The 27313-nt window shown below is 41.7% G+C and overlaps 1 protein-coding gene across 3 annotated transcripts; it reads right to left on the bottom strand.

Annotated features, from left to right (window-relative positions):
• DAPK3 (death associated protein kinase 3) lies at positions 1 to 26334 on the bottom strand. 3 transcript variants are annotated; one of them, XM_033956972.1, is made up of 9 exons: positions 26243 to 26334; positions 25518 to 25641; positions 16825 to 17185; positions 7211 to 7340; positions 4623 to 4671; positions 3595 to 3621; positions 3352 to 3504; positions 1659 to 1704; positions 1 to 1513 (listed from the first exon to the last, which is right to left on the bottom strand). In XM_033956972.1, exons 2-9 carry the CDS (start codon positions 25577 to 25579, stop codon positions 983 to 985), a joined length of 1359 nt encoding a protein of 452 aa, XP_033812863.1. In that variant the 5' UTR covers positions 25580 to 25641; positions 26243 to 26334; the 3' UTR covers positions 1 to 982. The 3 variants fall into 3 exon arrangements, with proteins under 3 accessions (XP_033812863.1, XP_033812866.1, XP_033812864.1); XM_033956975.1 differs by lacking the exon at positions 26243 to 26334 and adding an exon at positions 26007 to 26223; XM_033956973.1 differs by lacking the exon at positions 26243 to 26334 and having other exon boundaries at positions 25518 to 25950.
• Positions 26335 to 27313: the final 979 nt, after the last annotated feature.

Below are 27313 nucleotides of genomic sequence, written 5' to 3'. Positions count from 1 at the left end.
GGTTCTTCGTGCCAGTGCCAGATTGAGGTAAGGGTTTAGACAGGTGGGAGATGCCGGATTTCAGGGGTGGGATAGATGCCGGTTGTCGGGAGTAGGGGCTCACAACAAGGCACAATTTGCAAGTGTTTTGCTCGTCTTGCAAAACATTCACCACCCACGTTACTCGTAAACCGAGGTTTGATAGTATTTGAATTATTTATAGAGCATGGTGTAACGATTATGTATAAAGATTTGTTTAATAAATGAAAATATTTTCTATACACCTTTTTTGAGTAAGATATAATGAATATGCATTAGAGAAATTTGCATGCCTACTACCTGCTTTATAGGCAAATCTCACTCATGCATATTCATTACGGATATCTTGAAAACCCAACTGGCTGGGATCCCCCAGGACAGGTTTAAGAACCAATGAGCAACGTCAATTAGATAGTAACATTCAAATTCAGATACACAGCATCTGAGCCTGGGCAAGCAAAGGGCCATTAATGGAAAGCAAAGGGCCATTAATAATGATGATACTCAGCTAACTTGGTGCCATGTGTATAAACCTTCAGGATGACACATAAAAGAAACCTTCTGTATTGTGCAAGGTTCTCTGCTTACAATTACCCAGCAGAATCAAACATAGGTGAGCTGGACCCTGGGTTGCTAGAGCATCCACAAGGCAGTATCTTTATTAATCCAGAGTGGCAGTTCAGCTGCTGCATGCCAACATTCAAGACTTAGAAAGCAGATGGAGAAAGATCAGAACTTGAATGTAAAGAAAACCTAAAGATCTATCACCGTAACAGCACAGATTCTCAGGTTCTGTGGTGGAGGCTATAGTCCCAAAAACCTGCCAAACATCGTATTCTAACTGGGTATGGTAAACTAGTTTCCTTTTTACACTATGAAACAGATCTGAATGCGCTGGAGACCCAGTGAACGCAAATCTCTCCCAGGCGTAGTCATTGTGGAAACATATCTGTAGAAACAGTGACTAACGCATGCCAGCATTCTGCATTTTCTCCCACTCGATTGACCTAACCAGCTCTTCTACAAACTTCATCTCAGAAGCCACCTGCTTGGCTAGTGCCTCATAGCGATTCTCCAACCGCCCAAAACGCCTCTTTAGCCCATTGGCAGAGAGCAACGTGCTCTTCACCTCCTCTTGGGTCTGCTGCTTGAGGGATTCTGTTTTCTGAAGTTCTTGACGGATCTGCCTCAAGTCCTGACCAATACTCTCATTTTCTTCCTTGTACCAGGACTCCTTCTCTTCATAGATGGAAAGCAGAGCCTCAACGTCCTCCCGAAAGGACCGCTTGCTTTTCTCCAGCTCCCGTAGGCTCTCTTCTGCTGCGCCAATCTCCTCCATGACCTTGGAGAATCTCTCAAAGTTGACATAGGTATTGTTGGGGGGCATGCTGGAGTGCGATTTGATGGTGTACTCCTTTAGGCGTGTTGTCTTCAGGCGCCGGCGCTCTGGCTTCTTTCCTTTATCCTCATTTCGGACATTCCTCCTCTTTATTGCCTGCAAAGAATTCAGAAATAGGAGTAGCTCAGTGGTAAGATACTTGAGAAAACAACCTTGGTGCATTGAGAAAATAAATGTCAGTGTAAAGAGGCTTTTCAACAGTACTGGATTGAAAAATTTTGATATCAGTTTGTAGTTTTACCTTAATCCAGGAATGCTCCAGACTTTGGTCTATGGTCATCCGTTTTCTGTAACAACAAAGTGGGCCAGCATTAACCAAAAGATGTGCATCACCATGACCCTTCCCAGTGTCCACTTCAATTTCCTACTACAGAGGAGGAAAACAGACTAAGGGACCTGAACCAAAGAAAATGGGAGGAGAGAGGCCGTGATCTATAATTAACAGAAAAGAAAAAAGACTAACTCTCTTTACTTAATTTACCTCCTGCAGAACCCTCAGCAGAATACTTCTAAATCTTCTCTCCACAAAAATTCTTCAATACAAACGTGTTTTCCACTCCATGCTCACCTTTCTTGGTGTAAAAACTTGGAATGACCTTACTGAAGCGATCAGAATGGAATAACCACACCATATTCCGGAAGAAATTGAAAACTCAGCTATTTGACACTTAATCACCTGTATCCTCCCCTTCCCCCTCCCCCTTCTCTCTCCCCCCCCTCCTCCATCCTCATCCCTCTCAGTATGTCGCCTTGAGCCTACCTAGGTATGAGCGCTGCAGAAATAGAAGATTAGATTAGATTATTTTTTAATATATTTCTTTTTAAACATAGGCCAGATTATTGTTGGGGTTTGCTACTTTTTAACCACCAATGACATGCACTTAGGCTAAAATCACAATATGACCCTGACTGCAGTGAATTCACATCAGAGTTAAATTGAGAGTTGGCTAAAAAATAGTGATTAGGATTACAATATTGCTCAGTCATAAGTGTGATATATTAGAGGAATGGATTCAGGAATGATTAAGGATTTGCTTTATACTGGCCAGCCCTCCCTCCCCATTAAGCTCTAATTCTGAAATCTGGAAATTAAGGATTTATACATAATCTGAGGTTTAAATAGCAGAGCAAAAGTGTACTGCATCTAGTTAAACAATTAAAAGCCATACCTAGACTTTATAACTCTGTTCTGTATGCATGCATTGATTACTGTGATGTTTTATATATAGGGTTGCCAGGAAGGGCTTGTAGACACTTACAGATTTCACTGCAGCTCAGACTGTTAAGGGAGTAAAGTTACAACCTATGTCAATGAAATTGCAGAAGCTTCTTATTTGAGAATGCATTAAAAGTTCAAAATATTGATGATGTTTTTTTTATATTCTACACAAGGGTAAACCAGCTACTTGGTGGGCTGATTACAATGGAATTTAAAATCTCATCAGGGAAATTTGTTATTGGATTTCCTCTAATCAGGTTATTCATAGGGTTAGGTGAAGAGCAAGAACTTTCACAGTGATAGCTTTGGTGCTATGAAGGAAGCCTCCCTTTGGAAAAGACTGGTAAAAGCATTTTACCCTAATGAGGCAGAGTAAGGTCATCCTGAAAGGTGCAGGGAATGAAGATTTGCTGAGGAGTCAGTTAACAGAATTATGGTAAATCTAATATCACAAAAACATTCAGCCAAGTGTGCCAATGAAACAATATAAAAATGTATAAATGAAAGGGCCTATGATATGAAAGAAGCTTGGATAAGGTAGAGATGCTAACTCTCCCTACACTTTCAGACCATCATGAATCCTACTGCTGACACCACTGGAGCCAATAGATGAAATAAAGCTTCTCTCAACCTATCAGCTCCCATCACTGTTACTGTCCCACAATAAATAAAACCTGCTACGACAATGTGTTTTGACGTAATGGTAAGTTCCTACTTTGGGTCTTTGACCAGCAATCGCCGAATGAAATCCTTGGCCAGTTCACTGGTATTACTGAAATACTCCTCATCAAAATCATAGTTCACACCCGAAATGTTGGTCAGTGTTTCTTGTTTTGTCTCCCCAAGGAATGGAGAGGCACCACTTAAACTGCAACAAGAGAACATACGTTCACATTTTGTGAGATAATCCTAGGTGGATGCATTTAAACCTAAATGCATTAATAATGGTCATACGTACAGAATGTATGTGATCACCCCAATGCTCCTGTGAGAAAAGAGAGAGAAAATGAGAAGTCATGAGGATCTCTGTCAAATCCTTTCACTTCAGAGGATGCCAGTTAACTTGAAAGATGTAAATCTATTTTCACTCTCAGTCCCAAGTGCTATTACAAATACAGAATGTCCTATGAGGAGGAGGCTTCCTGTTTCATTCTCAAGTCCAGGACCATACAGTGAGGAAACACACAACACACACAGACACCGCTCTGTGAAAGCTTTTCTGTCCAGTGCACAGAAAAGATGAAGTCAGGAAATGCATTCTGCCAGCTCACTTATAAACATTCACACTGTGCAGCTGCTATACAGTATATAAACACTAACAACACACCCCTTTCCGGTATAAAAGCATACTAGGTTTATCGAGTAAAGAATGTCCAGTCACAACCCAACTTCCAGACTAGGTCAACTGTTCTACAATGTGTCCAATCATTTATTAATTATTCTAAACAGTCAGGAAGGGCTTTGAATTAGACTAGAGAGCTGCAGAATATGAGGCTCAAGAAAGGTACCATCACTTAGGGTTATATCCAGCAGCTTCAATCTCCTGTGCACATTATTTTTCATCTATAGAGTCTGAATAAGAGAATAAGTCAAACAAAAAAAACCTTATACATAAATTCTTGAAAAAGGCCTGAGGTCCTGACCTGTTTGATTCTTTACCCCATCAGTATACACCACTATGCTCTGGCATGTTATTATTACTCACTATATAGGTGCATGAATCTTGTCATAAAAGAAAAAAAAAAAACGTTTTTGAAAAATATTTTTGAGGAGGTCTTTATGCCAGTGACTGAAAGAATAGGAGCATCTGAGTGTGTAAGCATCAAGTAAGAGCTCCTATATTACTTCAGAGGCTTTTCCTAACCCTTTTTATTGTGTTAATCTATGGTCAGGTTATGATATTGTTGTGAAATACAGTGTGTGTGGGGGTGGGGGTTCTATATACTGTGTATTGTTTTACCTCTGATTCAGTATGTTATTACTCACCACATGTCAGCCTCCAGGCCCAATGGCTCATAGTTCACAATTTCAGGGGCTTGAGGAAAAACAGAAAAAAAGTGCATTTATCATAATAGCTGTTGAAATCATGTTTGCTTGGCATCTAGAGGATTCACAGCTTATTGAGACCACGTAGTAAACTTCCTAAAGGTTTCTAATAGAATAATACATGCCCATACACTAACTGCAAAATCAATGTTTCATTTATCAAGGTAAACCTAGAGATGCCAGCCAAAAAAGACCCACCCCCCATTTTCCATAGAACATCCTAGCAAGTGAACAGTCTAGGGTTATGGATGATCAGATATTTTGAAAATTTAAGTGTCAGAAAAACCATTGCAAGAGCCAAGGACTTGCTCTCCTTACTCTGTTTTGCTTATAATGTGCTCTTATTTTGCTTTTCTGAATGTTAGGTGCCTGGACATTCAGCCCCAAGAGGGAATGTACTAAGGTTCCTCAAGGTAAAGATCCTTTTACTGCACAGAGTGATTTCTGAATTCCCGCCCCTCCAAATGTGAACACAACACACACAAATGGCGCCACGAGACATTAGTGCAAGGACACTGAGCTACTAAACCTCTGAAGTAATTTTGTTTCTGGAAGTAGTACTAGAACTTTGGGTTCTACCAAATGCACATGACAGAAGAGACAAAAGGAATGGAAAAGGTCTCTTGTTGCACTCTAAATCCAAGAATCATTGTCTTCTGACTGCATTTAACCTGGAAATATAGGGGAACAGCTCCACCATGCAGGCATCTGCTTGTGGATTGAGCTTTCTCTGTTTGCATTAGGAATGGAGGTTTAAATGACCGATACAGCAGATTCAGGAGTGCAGACAAATCATACTGAGTGTATTTAGATAGTTGTTTAACAATGGAAAATCAAATATTGAAAACAATCAGGGTGGGCTATTTGCAACTTCAAATGCTCTATAGATTGAAGCCAATATTAGCAGCATTTGATTTTCATACTGTGGTTCAAGCATTGATCCTGAGTAGAGTGGATTATTGCAATTAACTTTACTTGGGAGTCGCAAAAGGGAAGTTGAGAGCTTTGCAGTTGCTTATCAACTCTGCTGCAAAATTAATCACAGGGATTTTAAGGAGTACTCATATAACTCCTGTGTTGAAAAAATTGCACTATTTACCCATACAACAAAGAGTGCAGTTTAAGATTCTTGCGATTATCCATCAGACATTGTATCATGCTTCTCCAAAGATTTTACAAGAATTCTTTGAAATTTATAAACCAAGAAGAGAGCTTAGATCTGTAAATGGGATGAAATTAAGTTTGGAGGGAAGAATATTGATTATGCATGTTAGGATTGGAGCATCAATGATGTCTGTGGCTGGTGTAGAACTATGGAATGCCCTGCCTGGTATCCTACGATTCTGTATTGGAAGGATAAATTTTAAGAAAATGCTGAAAACGCAATTATTTGCTAATGCCTTTCTATGCTAATGCTTGTTCCATCTGAAAATATCTTCTTCAGAATACGCTGACAGTAATGTATGATTTAAAGTTTGTTTGCATTCCTGAATTGTTGGAATTTGATTTGTTTTGCCTCTATATGTGGATTGGTTTTGTCATCTACCTTGGAATGGATCGTTTGATCTAATGCCTTTTTGCTTCCTTAATTGTTGAAATCTGATTTGATTTTGTATATTGACATTTTATATTGGGGGGATATTAATGATGTTGTCTAGTTATGTCTATGTTATAGGTGGAAATCGCAGGGAAATAAGATTTTATATATGCGATATGTAAACCGCATAGTTGTATGCAGTATATAAATTTTTTTTAATAAATAAAATACTGGAAGTGAATATTAAATCAGAAAGATAGAACCTAGAGCTGAGCACAAACAGTATCAAAGAAGGTCCTTAGAAGTTTAAAGAAATAATGTTTTTCTTTTGGCAAGTTGCCCATTTCCTCCTAACTCACAAGAAAATAATTTGCCCATTTCCCCTTACCTCACAAGAAAATAATTTGTGCCATGCTGGATCAACAGCAGTCAGTCCAGATCAGGGGTGGCAACCATAGTCCTCAAGGGTCACAATCCAGTTAGGTTTTCAAGATTTCCACAATGAATATGGAAGAGATTGATTTGAATGTACTGCTTCCATGGGTTTCCTGCATATTCACTGTAGAAATTCTGAAAATGTGATTAGGCTGCCCACCCTTGACTTAGGTACAGAAAGATCTCAACAGCAGTCAGTCCAGATCACTGAGAACAGGGGTGGCAACCATGGCCCTCAAGGGTCACAATCCAGTTAGGTTTTCAAGATTTCCACAATATGAAGAGATTGACTTGCATGTACTACTTCCATCGTATGCAAATGGATTTCCTGCATATTAATTGTGGAAATTCTGAAAATGTGATTAGGTTGGGCCCTTGAGGACCATGGCTGCCCACCTTTGACTTAGGTGCGGAAAGATCTTAACAGAGGAAGTCACTCCCTGTTGCTCGCTCTCTGAGATGGCAAACCCCACTTCTGCCAGGTTAATTGTTAATTCACCTGCCTACTAGAAACTTATCCATAGTACTCTGTCTTCCAGGCAAGGCTAATACATACCTACAAACTCAGGAGTCCCAAAGATATTCTTGAATTCATTCCCTGCTTCGATCTTGTGAGCAATGCCGAAGTCAATGAGTTTAATGCGTGGGCTGGGGGAGTTCTTGTCCAACAGCATGATATTCTCTGGCTAGGGAGAGAAGAAGAAGGTTCTTGTTTATTAACAGATAGAGCTCTACCAAGCTGCTTTAATACTAAGCTCTCTCAGCTTTAGCTCCTAGTATGTAGGATTAAAAAGAAAAGCAAAATCCAAAAACATGCATCTCTCACCCTTTTGACAAGCTGTTTATACAAACTCAAGAGCCTTCTAAATATCAATTGAGTTTTTCTCTCTCTAGTTTACCTCTCCAGGTAACAATTATTGAGCCTAACAGCTTCTTTTTGTTCTTTTGGCCTTCAGAAGCCATCAGAACCAGGCTCTAGCCACAGGAATTTAGCCTTCTGGCGTATTCTCTTTTGCAAATAAGCAGTGTGATATATTTGCAGCTGTAATATATTTGCAAAGAAGCAGCTGTAATATATTTGCAATGTTACTTTTACATAGAATCTGTGACTGGTTGCAGGTGGAGTGGCAATTGTAGGGGTGGGTCCCTTGGTGGTCACCTCACCAGTTAAATGTTTGAGCAGCACTGCCTTTCTAGCCATGATCCTGCTGAAACATGTCATAATAATGTGTCTTTGTAGTTCCTATCCAGGGTTGTGCCGTACAATTTGGGAATCTTTGCCTTAAGGACAGCCTTCCATGAGAGCAAAGAGTAGATGAGTACCTAAAACTTTTATTCCTCATCTACTCTTTTTCCCTAGCGCAAAAGGAGTACCAATGCTCTCATGGAAGGCTGTCAAGGCAAAGATTCCCAAATTGTACGGCACAACCCTGGATAGGAACTACAAAGACACATTATTATGACATGTTTCAGCAGGATCATGGCTAGAAAGACAGTGCTGCTCAAATATTTAACTGGTGAGGTGACCACCAAGGGACCCACCCCTACAATTGCCACTCCACCTGCAACCAGTCACAGATTCTATGTAAAAGTAACATTGCAAATATATTACAGCTGCTTCTTTGCAAATATATTACAGCTGCAAATATATTACACTGCTTATTTGCAAAAGAGAATACACCAGAAGGCTAAATTCCTGTCGAGATTAGATCATTTTCATCCCTTCAAATCTTTAGAAAATCATTAAATTGAACTTTCTACATTCTTGAGTAACTATTCTTATTGTGGATTTAGTTGTACCCACATACAGAAGACGTGTTAGGTTTTAGTTAATTTGGATTTTGTCTTCTATTCCTTCAATCTTTTTGTGTAAACCAAGTCGAGCTTCTAAATCAGAAGATGATGCGGTATACAAATCTAAGGATTAGATTAGATATTGCATGCTCACAAAATACCTCAACTCAGGTTATATATGCAAAATATGAATAAAGCCTTAACAAAACCCAGAATATTTATTTATTTATATCCTGTTCTCCCAAAAGATCTCAGAATGGGTACAGTTTACAATGACAGTGTTACAATATAGGGTTTACATACAGTGTGTTGTAATATATCTTCATATAGGATTACTCATTGATGCTGGTGAAGGGTTGAGGGAGTGACTAGGCAAAAAGGTCGGTTTTAACAGCTTTTCTAAAGATTAGAAGTCCAAATAAAAAGGAATCTTTTTTATGTTTAAACGTCAAACGCAAATTTTTACGTTCCATCATCACCAGAATCTATTTCTCCAATACCAATATGAGGGGGCCACAGATTGTGTCCAGTATCGAAGGATACATTTTTTTCCCCATAATCAAACCCTTTGTTACCCATAGTTTGGGGCCGCTACCCCGGATACCCAATGCTGAGACCTGTGCCAATAAGATCCCACCAGAGTGAAATTGAATTGACTGGTGCAGTATACGCTCCAAATATTCATTGACCAGTTTCCAGAAACTATAATGTTACTATATCCCCAAAACGCATGGATAAAAGGTATGGGAAGCTTAATACTTCAGAGATAAATAAACAATATAGAACACTCAGGCATATTTCATCTTGGGAGCATAGCGTTCTCTTTGGGATATAGAGAGGAATACCGACTATATATTAGAAAGAGAAAAGTACAAACAAAATGGTACTGAAAACCTCCTTATAGCCAGACTCTACCTGCTTTACAACACTAGAGAAACCAAAGAGAAATGTTTTGTTATGCTTGTCTCTTGAGATCTTACTTCTACGTTTGACCTTGTGGACTATTCAATTCTTCTCACTCGTCTTCATGACTTTGGCATCTCAGGGACTATACTCTCCTAGTCTACTTCTTTTTCGACTGTTTCCTTCTCAAACTCTCACTCTTGTACCTTTTCCTCTACCTGTGGTGTTCCTCCTCTTTTCAATATTTCTTAAGTCTTTTGCTCTCTTAATTCAAGGACTTGGCATCCTTTTAGTGGATGAAACTAACCCTTCTTTCCATTATCTTCCATTTCTCTCTTCTGCACTCTTGACAATTTCTCTCTTCTGCACTCTTAACACTTCATAGCTTTCTGAAAACCATTTCTTGCTTAATCCATCAATATCTCTAGCTTGCTGATCACTAGTAATTGCACAGCTCCAAATTTACCTCCAATTCTACTGAATTCCCCTTTAACTTTAGTTTCTCATTTTAGGTATTTGGTGTTTCTCTTGACCAACAACTTTCTTTTGATCACCACATTTCTGCTTTATTAAGACCTTGTGTTTTTTACTCTGAAGCAATTTAGAGCTAGTTGTTCCTTTTTAGATGAGTCATCTAAAAAAAAAAACAACCCCAAAACTATTCTCTAAAAACCATAAAAATTACCATACTGGGACAGACCAAAGGTCCATCAAGCCCAGTATCCTGTTTCTAACAGTGGCTAACCCAGGTCCCAAGTACCTAGCTATGCTCTTCTAATGTCCAAACTGGATTACTGCAATAGAATTTTTTCAGGATGTCCTCAAAATCAACTATATATAGCAATATAGCATTTGTATCCTTTCATACACTACACGTTTTGATAGATTACCCCTCTATATAGTCAACATCACTGGCTTCCCAGTTCCTCTTGCATTCAAGATTCTTATTTTCACTTTCAAATCTATTCGTTTCAAGCCCCATCTGTTCCTATTATCCACTCCACATTTTCTGTTCTTTAAATGATCTTCAGATATCACCCATGCATCAAGTTCATTATGAATTAACTGAAAATATGGCATTTTTCTGCATCTCCTTCTCTTTAGAATTCTCTTCCTGTTTCAGTCAGACTGAAGCCCTCTTAAATTCAGATCCTTGCTGAAAACCGACCTCTTTGAGAAATCTTTTAATGTGCAGTTTGCAGTGACACCGAGGGTTTACTAGTGTAGCAGGGTTTCCCCCTTCCTTTTCCATCATTATTGGCATTCATTTTCCTATCGTGTATATGGTTTTTATTGCTTTTATTCTAAACCACTCTATAATTTAGGAAGTGCAGTATATTAAATAAATTTAAACTATAAACCATAACCATAAACCATTTCTGCAAAATACAATATATCAGAGATGCTGCTCATTCACATTCTCAATATTTTCATTTTTCTGCCCTTATTATTTTGAGGGTTCAGCATGTAGCTTAGGTCTAGCATATTCTGCAGTGGCTGAACTATTAGGTGCTAGTTGTAGCATATACCTCCACATTTCTCTCATGGACCTGCTGGGACTGGCTGAAGATGCTGCTAATACTCCCATGGGAGGCTGTGTGTGTCTGCATTATACTTGAAAACCATAAAAGTCTTAGCAGAAAGGTGTCAATACTCAGTACCACCAAGTGCCCCCAGAAAATAAGCCCATGTATTCAGTATCACCAAGTGCTCCCTGAAAAAACCCTATCCATGTTTAAAAATCTTTTCCCCTTGCAGTCCATCCCAACTATTCCAGCAATAGACTTTGACCAAAAGAAAACCAACATGACCCCTGCTAGTACATGTGCTCCTTTAGTCTGACCAATTGTTGGGACATTGCTCCATTCACTTTGAAGACTACCCATACAACATTCCTGATCAGATCTCTCTCACAGCTGCCCTAAATGGCTTTCATGGCAAAATATTCAGGCATAGTATTCCCAATAAGCACTTGCATTTGCTTAGTTTTTACCATAATGGATCCCACAGAGATGCCAGATTAAACCAACCTTCTGCTACTCAGAACCAGAAGCCACCACTGACATTTCTCTAACCCAGGGGTAGGGAACTCCAGTCCTCGAGAGCCGTATTCCAGTCGGGTTTTCAGGATTTCCCCAATGATATGCTTGAGATCTATTTGCATGCACTGCTTTCAATGCATATTCATTGGGGAAATCCTGAAAACCCAACTGGAATACGGCTCTCGAGGACCAGAGTTCCCTACCCCTGCTCTAACCAAAGTGGCACACTCACCACCTGCCTCCATATATCCTCAATCAGGAAACAGTAGTAGGTGTGTACTGTAGGCCTTGCCCAGGCTATGACAACAGTACAAGGATTATGGGTGTGTTGTGTACCTTAGGAAGCCTGGTGTAAATTACTCTGCCAATTTACAGGTGTCTATTGTATAATATCACATCTGTCTATGCCAGAATAGCAGAATCACAGCTAGACTGAAGCTGTGGACATTTACATCTGCTCAAAATCAGGTATATATTTTTCACATATTTTATATAAACTGCAAATCCACCCACATTTTGCTCCTGAAAAAGCCTACAAATTGGTCATGTAAAAATATGCATCTTCTTGCCACCGCACATTTTATAAAAGGACTTTGTGTGAAAAGGAGAAATGAGGTTCACTAATTTTCTTTCTTTTAGTCCCTCCAAACCAGCACAAATGGATGGGTTTACGCTCCTCTGCCAGCAGGTGAAGACCAAGAACACAATGAATTCTTACAATACAAGTGGGCTGTACAGTCCCTCTTAGAAAACCAAAAAAAACTCTGTGGAGTGACGATGTTTCTAAATGGACTTTATTTGAAAGTGTCAAAGTTCCAAAGGTACACTGAAATCATCCACATAAAATAATTCCATCCACATAAAAATAAATCATCCACATAAAAGCCTTAAAGGACCTAGTCCGCTAGGGATACAGGACCCAACACGGTCCACGTTTCGACAAAAAGTCTTCTTCAGGGATCCCTGGGGGTCCTATAAAGGTGAGTACGTGGGAAATAACTGTGTGGTGAGCTGAAAGTGAGACACAGCGGACTAGGTCCTTTAAGGCTCTTATATGGATGATTTCAGTGTACCTTTGACACTTTCAAATAAAGTCCATTTAGGAACATCGTCACTCCACAGAGTTTTTTTGGTTTTCTCTGGATTTTCTTCTTTGTGGATATTTTGGGGTCAATTCCTTTTGTTTTTTGCCAGACCCTCATAGAATCAGTCTGACGAATAGCCAAGCAGGAACTCAAAACTATAAGCTTTGTCAAATCCAGAAATGTATGCAATCAAATTACATTGAATAAGAACAGTGCAAAACCAAGCACAACTGTTGGAGAAGGTACAGAACAGATAACCAGAACTAACCCCACAGTTCGCCAGCTACACCGGACGAACCAAATGTCGCTGCTCCAATAGCACTATTTATACTGAAGAAGAGCATACTGAAGGGGACACATGTGAGCCCGAGCCCACCAGAGTACCTCCAAGGAGGCCACCATTGATCCTAAGACCTGAAGAAACTCCTATGCCTGGGGACAGCGAGAACGCATCAGAGAGCAAATTTGCAGTGTAACTTCTGCACTCAGGCCTTGAGAAGGAACACCTTCCCCAGAGCGGTGTCGAACAGAACTCTGAGATACTCCAGGCGTTGAGACGGAGTCTACCGACTCTTGGAAAGGTTGATCACCCAACCCAATGACTGCAGCAACTCCACGACCTGGCTGTGACTCGGGAGCTCTCCTGAAAAGACTTTGCACGAATCAACCAGTTGTCCAGATAAAGATGAACCAAGATGCCCTCTTTGCACAAGGCCCCAGCCACCATCACCACTATAACCTTGGTGAAGGTTCTTGGGGCTGTGGCTAGACCAAATGGAAGTACACAGAATTGATGTGCTGTCCCAAAATCACAAAGCAAAGGAATCGCTCATGGGAGTCCCGAATAGGAATATGAAGATAGGTTTCTGTCAGATCAAGAGAAGACTGTCCCAGGTTGGACTGCCAAGATCATGGACTTCGGGGTCTCCATGCGAAAGGAAGGAAACCAGAGCACCCTGTTCACACCTTTCAGATCCAGAATTGGCTGAAAAGCCCCCTCTTTCTTGGGTACCACAGAGTAAATGAAGTACCTCCCAGTGTGAATCTCTGAAAGAAGCACAGGAACCACCGCCTTGAGCTCTAGCAACCTCTAAAGAGTCTGATGAAATGCCCACTTCTTCCAAGAGGCTTGACAAGGGGAAGAGAGAAAAAGATCTGGCAAAGGCCGGTCAAACTTGAGAGCATCACTTCCAGGACCCACTGATCTGTCATGATCTCAATCTACTCCCAGTAAGACTCCCAAAAGCGAGTGCCTATCTGAACTGGAGGAAGGACCTGAGTACTGTCATTGGGCAGGACGAGTGGCGGAGGAGAGGAAGGAGGGGTCCCAGCCTCCCTGGTGAGCACCCCAAAAGGACTGTATCTGCTGGAAGAAATGACTGTGGGAGGAAGCCCCCACCGAAGACAGGTGACCAGGTCAATACTGGCAAAACTCTTGAAGACTACCTTGACCCAGACCCCCTCTAGCAGACTGGCGATGTTTGTCCTCTGGTAAGCGGGGTACCTTGGAGACTGCTACACTCTGAACCAGCTTGTCTAATTCCTCTCCAAAGAGAAAAGAACCCGTATAGGGAAACTTACTGAGCTTGGATTTGAGACTGCATCTGCCGCCCAACCACGAAGCCATAAGGAATGTCTAAAAGCCTCCTCCAAGGCCATAGACTTAGCTGAAGCACACAAGTCATACATGGCATCTGAAAGATAAGAAGATCCCAGTTCCGTTTTAGCCACCTCCTGATCTACCAGCAACCAGTCATGAGACTCCCGATCCAACATATGCTTGGCCCAATGGAAACAAGCACTGATCACCAGACCACCACAAATCACTGCCTGGACTGCCAGAGCCGCACATCAAAACTCTGCTTAAGAAGAGACTCCATCCGCCAGTCCTGGGGGAATCTCAGGGCCAACCCCCTTCCCCCCCCCCCCCCCCCACCAGAACTGTATGTCTCTTGGCAATAGCCAAAACTACAGCATCAACAGGAGACCAAAAAGAATCCTAATCAGGCTCCAGAATAGGATAAAGCTGAGACATAGACCACACCAGCCAAAAACGGGCATCCAAAGTCTTCCACCAAGCATGCATAATATCCCAGAGATCCTGATGCATGGGAAAGAAATGGGAAGCCGTCCAAATCCCTTTAAGAAGAGGATCCACCACCCGCAGAACTTCTTTGGAGTCCTCCTCAAAATGCAAGACAGAGGATTCCTGAAGAATAAGCTCTTGGAGCTCTTCCCGGTGAAAAATGCGTACCACAGAAGAATCCTCCCCTATGGATGACTCAGACAGACAGCCACCTGAATCTTCTGCCTGCCCCCATGGAGGGTCCTGCAGGTTCCCAAAGAGACCCAGGTCATCAGAGGACAAAACATCATCCAGGCACATATTGTCCTTCCATGAAACACGCAGCTGCTTAGGCGGGGGAGGAGGAGTGGAACAGGCACAGGCGCCAACAAAAAAGACCCCCTAGATGAGTCCAAAACTACTGAAGAGAGGACAGGGTCACCAGCAATACACCTTGTACATGGTGAGAACAAAATCCAAGGAAAAACCCACAGATGGGACAGAAGCATGTTCCACAGCAGAGGAAGAGGCCTGCAAGACCTGTTCCTGCCACTCCAAACTAGGCAGGAGCTCCTGAAAAGACTCAGCAAAAATGTTGGAATTTCACACCAAAGAAGGCAACTCCAAGGCCGAGGGCATTGAAGAGGCCTGAAAAGCAAAGGCATGGTAACCCCAGAAAAGCCCAACACACTGGTAAGGGAATCCCCAGTACCTTCATAGAAACATAGAGTATGACGGCAGAAAAGGGCCGACAGCCCAACAAGTCTGCCCACTCAAGAACCCTCCCTCCCTCGAGAATCCATCTTTTAAGCATTCCTCTGGAGCGACTCCACCTGTCTGTCCCATCGTTCCTTGAAGTCGAGTGTGTTACTGGCCTCGACTACCTGAAGTGGAAGACCATTCCACCGATCAATTACCCTTTCGGTGAAGAAGTATTTCCTGGTATCCCCATGAAATCTTCCCCCCCTGAGTTTTAGCGGATGCCCTCTTGTCGCCGTAGGACCCGTAAGAAAAATAGATTTCTTCCTCCACCTCAATGCGGCCCGTGATGTATTTGAATGTTTCTATCATGTCCCTCCTTTCTCTGCGCTCTTCAAGAGAATATAAGCGCAGCCTGCTCAGACGTTCTTCATATGGGAGATCTTTAAGTCCTGAGACCATCCTAGTGGCCATTCGCTGAATCGACTCCATTCTCTTCACATCTTTTTGATAATGTGGCCTCCAAAACTGAACACAGTACTCCAGGTGAGGTCTCACCATGGATCTGTATAACGGCAGTATTATTTCAGGCTTTCGGCTGATGAAGCTCCTTCTGATGCAACCCAGCACTTGTCTAGCCTTTGTTGAAGCTTTCTCCACCTGATTGGCAGCTTTCATATCTTCTTCGGCAGTAAGGGAAGCATAAGCTTCCCCCCTCCCCCCCCCCCCCCCGCTGGCAGCCTTGACAGCTGGGGAAACCTCGGCACTGTCGGCAGTGAGGAAATTACGGGTCTCCCCATCGCCTAGCTCCGAAGCTAGCAAGGGTTCCCCTTCCGGCCGCAAGCAAAACAATAAAGGCCAGCCACATTAAGCCCTCAGTGGATACATACTGCACATGTCTTCTGCTTGCTAGAAGTGCGCATATTAACAGCGAGGCAGGCAAAATGAAACCAACAGCTGACAGAACTGGGAGAGAGAAAAGCACTGCCTGTGCAAAGCAAAGACTGTGTTAGTTTTTTTCTTTGTTTTAAGTAAAAAGGAGCAGACCAAATAGGCACTCAAAACTGTAGTCTTTGCCTGACCATGGCAAAGTGTACAGTTGAGGCTCCTCTAAAGAAAAAATGGAGAGGTGGGAGGAAATGGAAGGAGGGACTCGCCCAACTGAGTATGACACCCCCGATGTGGAGATGGTCCCGCAGGACCCCAGCTCAGTCTGACTAGAAACAGGGATAGAAAACAAGGCCACTGCCTAACCTTTCCAATAGACCCTGCCAAGGACTAAACATGGAAGACTGCACATACTTACCACTCCACCTGCTGGAGACTGAGAACAGACTGCTTCTATGAGGGACTGCACAGCCCACTTGTACTGAAAGAATTCAGTGTGTTCTCAGTTTCCACCTGCTGGCAGAGGAGCGTAAACCCATTTGTCTGTGCCGGTCTGTAGGGACGATAAAGAATCCTTTTTAAAATTGTTCCCATACTGCAAAATGTACAGGGCATACAATTCTATGATGTTTCTTGAGCACAACATGGGGGTGGGAAGCAAAGAAGTCAAAGAAACCCCCATATAGCACCTCACCTTCAAATCGAAGTGTGCTATGCGTTTTGAGTGGAGATATTGTACTCCATCTAGAATTTGCTTGAGGAACTGGGTGGCTTCCTCCTCAGTGAGAGATTCTTTCTCTGCCAGGAAGTCAAAGAGCTCTCCACCAGACACCAGCTCCAGGATCAGCACAACGTCTGTCTTGTTCTCAAAAATGTCATGCAGCGTGATAATGTTAGGATGCTGGATCTCCCGTAAGATGTCTACCTCCCGTTCAATCTCCTCCCGGCTCACACCCCGCCGGCTGGAAGACAAGCGCCGTTTCTTGATGAACTTGGCTGCATACTCCACATTGGTTCTCTTCTCACGGCACTTTCTCACAATGGCAAATTGTCCACTAAGAAGACAAGAGGAAAAACTTTTTAAGAGAGAAATAAAAAGCAAGAACTGTTCTTTGCTCTTATTGGTAACTCCCCAGTGCTTGCATCAGTTCACCAACAAGACCACCACTGGCCTGGATCTTTTACAAAGCCTTCCCCCTTACCTACAATAAGACATATGTTCCATAGTAATCTCTTTCAAGTGAAAGGCTCAACAAGACCAAAAAATTCCTTTTCAGCAGGAGAATCTCTTTGTGCCATTAGTGCTAGCACGGGCTAGTAAAACTTCGTAAAGAGGGGTCTGCAGAAGTAGCAGCCACGATTTGCTAATTGCATTCAACAAATAAGGGACCCAAACCAGCAAGTCTGCTCATACAGAGGCCACCTGATGATACCACCATAAACAAGGTTTTAAAAATAAAGCTCATGACATTCTGGCTGGGGTTATTCCACCTCTTTTACTAGAGAAACTTAGGTGCATTCCTGAACTATGTTAGATCAAAGGATACAGATTCCTATTGCTAACTAAAGGAGGCAAAATTTAAAAAAAGGGGGGGGGGAACAAGATTGATTATGCAAAGCATGAAGCTTGGGACTGCACTACAGGATTCCTGAGAGTAAATCTAACTTAAGCAGGATTGTGATGAATTAGTTCCTTCCTCAGTCTGGAAATCTATAAGCTGCCAGCTGGTTTACATTTTTACACTATGACATCACCATTAGTAGCCCCAAAGGCAGACGGTGGGGCCTACATTGCCATATAAGGCTCCTGGATCCAAAAAGGGGGATGCTATGAACAGACCTTTAAAAATTAAATGTATACTGAAGCATGATTCAACTTGCCTAACTAAATTCATAGCTCAGCCCTCTTCTAAATCCTCACTTTCATTTCATCACTGTCTGCTACCGCTACCATGCTGGATCACTGTCTTGCTACTGTGGAGTCTCTTTTCCCACACTCATTCTTACGATTCAAGACCAACTTCAAGTTAAACTCTAGATACCTCCTAGTTCAGCAAAGGAAATTTATTTTTAAAAAAACATCAAAGATCTGAAGGGGGCCACTCAAAACGCAAGATACTACTGTACTAAGCAACAACACATGTCCAGAGATAAAGTCTTCAATTTCCAATTCAGTCTTCCAATCTCGAGCTGCAGTTTTGGGCCATTTGTCAAAGCAGGTTTATATACACGGACCTGGAGAAGGACCTTGGTGTGACAGTATCTGAGGATCTCAAAATGGTGAAATAATGTGACACGGTATTGGCCAAAGCCAGATGGCTAGGCTGCATAGAGGCATAATCAGCAGAAGAAAGCAGCATTAATATCCATGCCCCATTTGGAAAACTGTGTTCAGCTTTGGAGGCTATATCTTAGTAAGGACATAAAAAGAGAAAGCAATTTGAGAAAAAACTTGAAGATCACACAAGTATACCCTAGAAGAAAGGAGGAGTAGAGCAATATAATACAGATGTTTAATACTTGAAAGGTATTAATATACAAATAAATCTTTTTCAGAGAAAAGGAACTAGAGCACACTAATGAGGAACATCAGGAAATACTTTTTCACAAAGAGGGTGGTGGATGCCCTCCCAGTTGATGTGGTGAGGACAAAAAACATTTGCAATAAACACAGGAGGATGCCTATTGTTATGCCTCAGCATATTACTGACATGTTCAGAATATTAATGATATGTATCCTCAAGTCTGCTTACCTGACCTCCTTGACCTCCAAAGAACAGTAAGACCAGATGGTTTCTACAATAACCTTGCTTATTTGAGATCCTGACTTCCTTTGTCTGAGTGTCAACTGGATAGCATCAAAGAGACAATAAACTGCAACACCTCCTTGCGTATTTGACATCCTGACCTCCTTGATCTCCACAGGACAGTAAGACCAGATGGTTTCTACAATAACCTTGCTTATTTGAGATCCTGACTTCCTTTGTCTGAGTGTCAACTGGATAGCATCAAAGAGACAATAAACTGCAACACCTCCTGGCGTATTTGACATCCTGACCTCCTTGATCTCCACAGGACAGTAAGACCAGATGGTCCCTGCAATAACCTTGCTTATTTGAGATCCTGACCTCTTTGATCTCCACAGGACAGTAAAACCAGATGGTTTCTATAATAAGTTTGCTTAGCTAACATCTTTACTTCCTTTGCATGCGTGCCGCTCAAATAACATCAGTAAAGACAGATGGGAAACCGGGCTCTGCCACACCTCCTGGGTTACATCAAAAGGACAGGGAAACCAAACAAGTATCTGCTATCTTGACCTCTTTTGACCTGGGTGTTGTCAAAACAAATAACAAAAGACCAGAACCAGCTGTCTTACTAAGAGGGCAGCAGTTGTTACCCTATAGAAGAGACGAACTCAGCCCATAAAAAAACGAATCCATTTTCGTTGCAACGAAGGGACAGAAACCCGGTTCTCCCCTCCTATCAATCGCAGAGGGTTCCCGATTGTGAAGGATGGTGCTGCCCAGAATTACGGTGATGTTATTCTATTTTTATATATATGTATAATAAAGTGTGATTGTTTATGCTTTATATTGTCTGTGTGCTTTTCTGAGTGTCACTGATCATCCCATTTGACGGAAATAAGTGGCGGAACACCTATATAGAAAGAGGCTGTAACTAAAGCAAAACTTATAAGGACTGTCACACTTTAAAAAGGGCATATGGGTGCGAGGTATAATTCTGACCCTGGTTGTTGGTGACCATTTAGATCTGTCTTGTTTTTGGGTTTATTTGTACCATTTAACAATTTATTTTTTTTTGTCAGTTTCCATCATAATGGATTACAAATTGCAGTACACCAATTTGTCTAAATAAATGGTACATTATTAATGATGCTATCTGAACACTGCTCTAAAGAATGTTACAAACAAATTGATTCAAAATTGTCTAAATTCCTTTGGAAAAACAAACCTCCAAGGATAGCGATGAAAGCACCTAAATCTACTAAGGATAAAGGTGGTGTTATCCTTCCTGATTTTTATTCTTATCTTATTGCTTCTCTGCTTCGATATGGTATCTATTGGTTAACCTCAGATACGCTAAAGAACAAGAATCTCTATGGTTGCAACCTGAACGGAAAATGTCGTTTCCACTTACTTTACATTTATTCCCAACTTATATACCTCCCAAAATCATAGATTGTAAACTTTTATTAGAAAATTATACGAGGACGCACAACATATAATCTAATATAATAAAATGCTAGGTTGCGCATGCGCACTCCCATCTGCGTGCATCCGTTTTCCGTGAGATGTAGGGTACCTTAGGTAGGAGTGCGCATGCGCGCTTACGTCACCAGCCACCGAAGCCTCCACAAGCCGGGACCACAGCGACACCGATCTCCGTTCCTCCAGCGGGCGAGCGGGCGGGTGTCTCGGAGGAGAGGGATCGCGGCCGCTCAGTGCCCCCACCGAGGAGCCCAGCAACTTTCCGCCCCGGCTCGGGACCCGAGTCCTTTGCCGCCGCCCCCCCCTTCCCTTCCCGCGGATCCGACTACCTTGGCGATTCAAGCAGCGTGTGCAGCAGTCTTCACACGCTGCTTCGGGCCCTTCTACTGCCCAGATTTGCTCTGCCACGTCTCTGATGATGTCATCAGTGACGTGCCAGAGTAAATCAGGCCAGTAGAAGGACCCGAAGCAGTGTGTGAAGACTGCTGCACACGCTGGAATTGCCAGGTTCGTAGTCTGTACCACGGGAAGGGAAAGGGGGGTAGAGGAAACGCTTATGCTGCTGCAGGGAACTGGTGTGGGGGGAGGGAAATGGAGGGGGAGGGAATGCTGCTTTGGACAGACAGACAGAGGGAGGAAGGGAGACAGAAAGAAAAGAAGAAAGACACAGGGGCAGGGAGATACACAGAAAGACAAAGGGGGCCAGGGACAGAGACAGACAGAAAGAAAGACAGCGGGAGTCGCGACAGGAGGGGTGTGGGATGCGGCAGAGGGAACTTTTCCAATGGGTGCAACTGGGCGGCTGTCGGGAACCTCTGATCGGGGGCAAAGCAAGGTAAGTGTATCATCGGGATAAGAATGAGGGGGGGGAAGAAAAAGGAAGGGACGCCTACTGCTGGACAGGGGGAGAAGGAAAGAGGTGCTGATGGACAGGGGGGGGTGAAGAAAAAGGAACGGAGGCCTAATGTTGGACAGGGGGAGAAGGAAAGAAGTGCTGCTGGACAGGGGGGAGGTAAAACAAAGGTAGAAGGGTTGCTGCTGCATAAGGAGAGCAGTGAAGGGGTGGTGGTGGACACAGGGGAGGTAAAAGGAAGGGAGAATGGACAGGGGGAGCAGGCAAGGGGTGGTTATGGACAGCCAAGGAAAAAGAAAGAAAGAAAGAAAGCGGCTAAGGAGAGAGAGAAAAAGAAATAAAGACAGACACACACACATATATTCTAGCACCCGTTAATGTAACGGGCTATAAGACTAGTATGTTCATATAATGATTCAAAATGTTGAATAATCATGGCACCGAGGTACCCCCCTCTTCAAACCCAGGGAGGGAGAAAAAGCCTCAGACTAATGCAGCAGTATAGAACAAAAAGGTACAAATCAAAACTGCTTTTGATACTTTCACTGGCAAAAAAAACTCCCTCGCAGAACAGCTCAGGTTTGGAAATGTTTCCAAAAGACAGGAACAATGTAGCAAAAAGAGTCAGAAAAGTAGCTAAGCTGTAATTAAGAGACTGACTCAAGTCAATTAAACCAGCATATGAGAAGGACTCGTTATACTGTAACGTAGCTCAGAGACATATAACTCTGAAGGGGGGGAGGTAACCCCCTCTTAGGTTAAGAGTGTTTCATCCAATCATAGCATGATATTTAATAAAAACGAGTCCAACTCTTGAAGGTATAAGTTAATTAATAACTGTATTCAATACTTGAAATAAAATTGCTTGCAAAACTTTTAAAGAATACAAAAAAGTGATTGCATTCAGGTTGTGCTGAAGGTGTGAAAATGTACTTAGCTGAGATACAACTTTTCAGGGTCCAATCATGCTATGATTGGATGAAACACTCTTAACCTAAGAGGGGGTTACCTCCCCCCCTTCAGAGTTATATGTCTCTGAGCTACGTTACAGTATAACGAGTCCTTCTCATATGCTGGTTTAATTGACTTGAGTCAGTCTCTTAATTACAGGTTTGGAAATGGGCAGTCACCCGAAGGCACGTTCAAGGACTTAGCTGACAAAAAGACAACTTGAGCTCCAACGCTGTCACATCTCCAATCTTCCCAGGGGAACAATACAGCCTTGAAAGTGTGACGCTGAGACCAGCCTTGCTATTACAGTATTAGACAAATATCTAAAAATTGGCTGTTGGAACTCCCTTAATAAATATGTCACTTTAGTATATTCCCAAATTTAAACTTGATCACTCAATTACATTTTGGACATTTTGGCATTCTTGTGGCATTTGGTCTTTGAAATAACTTTGTTCTAACCATACCTTGTACTCTTTTGAAAATCTTTTGCAAAAATATAACTTACCTAAAAAACAATACTTTAATTGGCTATACATTTTACAAACAATAAAACAAAGCTCCATAAATTTTGATAACTTACATGAAATATTTTCTATTGATGATTTAAGTAAAAAATTATTAGTGGAAGGGAAGTTTGTCTCACCCATCTACAAAATTCTTAATAATTTCTCTTTTCATGCCCATCTTGGACTTAAAAAAGTTTGGGAACAAGATCTAGAAATTACTGATCAAGCTGTAAACTAGGAATTCTTTTTGTATAAAATCATCAGACCTACCCAATCAGTTAGCCTATCCCAATCTCTATCCCCCTCCTTTACTAACACGTAGCGCAGGTTTTAGCGTTAGCAGTGGCAGTAACAGCTCCAATGGTCATAGAATTCCTATGAGCGTCAGAGCAGTTGCCACCGCTACTGGCGTTAAAGCCCGCGCTACGCGTTAGTAAAGGAGGAGGTAAATTTGCTAGCCCATAGGGCAATACATAAAGCCTATGGTTAAAAAATGGAGAACGAATGTTACCAATACCAAACTTTGCTAGAAGTGGCATAGCGAGGGTAGGAGGTGCCCAGGGCAATGGTGCCTCCCACCCTCTTCTTCACCTTCCTACTCTTTCTCTGACCTCCACCCCCCCCATGCACCTTCCCTTCCCCACATACCTCAAACTCTTTGCAGGTGTGAACAGCATCTCCAACCTGTTGCTGCGCCAGCCTCAGCTCTCCCTCTGACATCACTTCTTGGTCCTGCGATTAAGAAGTGACTTCAGAGGGCGAGCTGAGGCTGCTGCAGGCAGCAGGTTGGAGATGTTGCTCATACCAACAAGGAGTTGAAGAGGTTCAGGGGGCACACAGGAGGAGAGGTACCGGTGTCCCCACCAAGACTGCCCCCGGACTGGTCCGCACCCCCCTTTATTATGCCACCATTTGCTGGTATTGTAAACAAAATGATGGCATCTTAGTTCATATGATCTTCAAATGCTCATGTATTTAAGACTTTCTAACAAAACATATGGTAAACTATCCTAAAAATTCTGAAAAATCAACAATTCGATTTCGCTATCCATCATCATCTTAGGTTCAGCACATCCTTCTTTACAATTAGATGATACACAACAATCTTTTATTTGACATATTAATTAGGCTTGCAATCCAAATGATTCTTGGTTGTTGGAAGACTGCCTCAACTCTGAATGATATTTTTTGGTCACTCAATTTTGAATAATCCAATACTTGTGAGTATATACAACTGTTAATGAAATAATATGCTCAGAGAAATGGAGATGATAACAGGGAAACCCCAACACTACCACCGGTTGAGTGATTATTTCATATATTTTTTGCCATTCACTTTAATCACTCTACTCTCGACTTTTTAGAGAGGTTTTTTGCCCCATTGTTGTTTGTTTGACTGATATTTTTTGGTGGCATACAATTTGTCTCATCAGTAAATATGAACTTACAGCTGCAGAAAAAAAAACAATAGATACCGTAAAATTTGTTAGATCTGGAAACTTCTTGAAACTTATTTTTCACAGATTTAATATACTCTCTCATCAATTGGTATTAAGATTGTGTTTCTGTTTCTGTTAATTATAAACTTATTATGATTGTATTTCTTCCCTTCTGACAAAGACAATAATAGAACTATGTTTTATTTATATTTTATAGAGTTCTCCTTATTTTCTTATAAAAATTCAATAAAATGTTTGAACTGAAAAAATGGATCTTTTGAGACGCGAGTGGCGTCCGTATGAGAGTGCGATCGGATTTGTTTACACCCTGAGGCAGCTTGACAGTGAAACGCTGGCCATCGTTGGTGTTCCGATCCTTAAGGAGAAAGTTAAGTTATTATTATCTTCTTCTACATCACTCAATTCTGAAAGCAATTTTTTGACACATTGCTTTGACCATTATAGTAGGAGGTTTTATGCCAGTGAAGTGATCGCCTGAACACCGTTATTCCACCATTGTGGAGGTGGGTGGGCCCCTGTCTGAGGCTTTTTCCTCCGTTAAGACTGGTCTTTGCTTGTGTCTTTTGTTCAATATACCTTCAATATTTCCTTTTGGTGAAAGTGTTTTTTGTGATTATTAGTGATATTCACCATATCCGAGTTTTTGTGCTATGAACTGAAAAAATGTACATTTTTTATTATTATTTTAGCAAATTAGCAACAGCCTGCAGTACAGAAGAAACAATTCACAATAATTTATTTACCTAAACAATCATGCCATGAATAATTTTTTTCCCACCACACCTATATTCTCATGACGCCTAACATCAGAGAACACTCACGTATGTGTGAAACTATGGCCAAGGATCCCTGAATGAGCCTCTCTGTTTGCAGTTTTGCTATTCCCAAACTTGGTGTTAAAAACTCCAAGTGAAAAATAATTAACATATAAAAAAATTAAAAAATATTTTGGGTTTGAACTCATGCACTGTGGAATTAGTAGTCTCTGTTTTCTACCCATTGACATCAGTGCTGCAGATCCCACAATGCAACACAAAAATCCAGAACTGTTCTAAAATCTTCCTCCAAGAGCTGGGTAACTTTGCAATACTGCTGATGTTCTTTAAGAGCATAAGAATTGCCATATTGGGACAGACCAAAGATCCATCAAGCCCAATATCCTGTTTCCAATAGTAGCCAACTAAAGTATAAGTTCTTAAAAAATTACACTTAAAGTCAATCTATGAAAACCTAAGCCAGGTCATAAATACATCAGCTTCTCCCAAACTTCATCAAAGATTTAAGAACAGCAGAACTGTAGCATTGTGCCTCAGCCCATAGGGCTCCCCCACTCCGCCCCCCCTCCCCCCCCACACCACACATGTATACTGCTATTTACTTACCTGCCCAGCTCCTCTCCCATATCATAGTGCTCCTCCACATTGCCCTGCTTGAAGGACGTCATTGCTCAGAGTGTCAATAAACCAAATAATTCTTGGACACATCAGATGCCCTCAAAGGATTACACTGGATTCAAAGCAGACAAACACCCCAGAAATATTATTCACAAAACAGAGGAAGCAGAAAGCAACTGCAGCTGAACTGAGCTGGTATCGACCTATACAATAGAATAAGCTGTATTATAAAAAAGCATTAGTGACATATCTATGTTATTTGAATGTTTTTATTTTGTCTCCCTTTTAGTATGCATTATCCCTCTCTTATTTTAATTTCAGTGCTATCAATAAGTATATTTTTGAAACTGTTTCATGGTAGTCCTATTATTTTTACTAATTTTGACTTTACCTCATTCACTGTATTTATGTTTATATTTGATCTTTTTACCACTGTTATGCTGTTAACAAAACTATAAGCTTTATGCTGAATTATACCTTCTGTACACCGCCTCGGGTGAATTATAAAGGTGGTTAATAAATCCCAATAAAGAAATCCCACCGTCAATTCCAATCTGTATTGTTAACAGTGTAAGAAAAGATAGCAATTCGACAGTACAAAGGGAAGTGCCCTCTCGAGCTGGAGAGTATGAAAAGGTACTGAGGCGGTTGGTGTCTCTCTCCAGCCCCCTTCGATTGGATGCCGGTCTCTTTCCCCAGCAGACGGTACTTACCGGATGACGCCACTACTACTACAACAACTACCTCCCCCCCTTCCCTCCCTCGCCACTTCCTGCTGCATTCGTCCGCACAGTCTACAAACCGGCTCAGCCCGCTGACGTCACCACGCTGCCCACAAACAGGCCCGCCCTGGTGTTGTCATCACGCTCGTAGACGTTTTGGGAGGGACACGCCCGACAAAAATCACTCATTGACTGATGCTGACGGTGGAATTGAGAAAAGGGGGGGGGGTGAAGTCGGTGATTAACTTACTGTCAGTCTGTGGTGAAAGCACCTTCCGCAGTGTACGTTTCTTTAAACTTTTTCCCGTCATTGGTATTGCAGTTTGGTTGGTTATGCAGTAGCACCAGCTCTCCCTAGCAGTATTCTGCTTAACAGATCTGCGACAGTCCTAGTTCTGTCTCACTGGCAACATGAAAAAATAAACAAAAGGCTGTTGAGGTTTCCTTTAATGCCTTTCCTGAAATGACATGTTAGCACTGTCTATGTATGGTAATATAGGACCTGGGTAAGTAAAACAAAATCAAAACCAACTGATGCAATCCACAAAACATCATCAAATGGTAAAAACTACAAAACAATAAGAATTACAAAGTTAAATGAGAGGTCCCCTTTAAAAATACGAGTTAGCACAACTCATGCATTTTAGGAAGAAGGTTCACTGAAGAAACTCGTAGGTTCACTGAAGAAACTCAGATTTCTTTTATTAGTCAAACATTGTCCACTTTTTCATATCTTAAGGAGGGAGTCAATCCCTTTTATTCTGCAGTGGCGTCCTTTTTTAGTTTAGTATAAAATGTTTGGTCACTTAATTGTCTCCTGACCTCTGTCATATGCATCTTTATCCATAACTACGATGGCTCCTCTTTTAGCTGCTGGTTTTATCGTTATAAAGTTAAGGCTTTTTAAAAAAAAGATTTTATTGTCTGAGCTTGTATGTAAAGTTTTAATTTTGAATATTGGGGGAGGGGGGTTGCTCATTGACACACAAGACTGTCAGTTCTGGGCTTTATGCTACCTTGGTGTTTTTAAAGGGGACTTGCCTCTTAACTTTGTGATTATCC

The sequence above is a fragment of the Geotrypetes seraphini genome, chromosome 8 (assembly GCF_902459505.1).
Source record: "Geotrypetes seraphini chromosome 8, aGeoSer1.1, whole genome shotgun sequence".
Lineage (NCBI taxonomy): Eukaryota > Metazoa > Chordata > Amphibia > Gymnophiona > Dermophiidae > Geotrypetes > Geotrypetes seraphini.
This window is presented reverse-complemented; position numbering and strand designations above follow the sequence as displayed.

Coding starts and splice junctions, on each gene's coding strand:
- DAPK3 (XM_033956972.1), bottom strand. CDS start 25,579: ATGACGTCCTTCAAGCAGGGCAATGTGGAGGAGCACTATGATATGGGA. Junction 7,341..16,824: donor TAGCACACTTCGATTTGAAG/GTGAGGTGCTAT, acceptor TTCTCTCCCTAG/CCAGAGAATATCATGCTGTT. Junction 3,622..4,622: donor GGCCTGGAGGCTGACATGTG/GTGAGTAATAAC, acceptor CTTTTCTCACAG/GAGCATTGGGGTGATCACAT.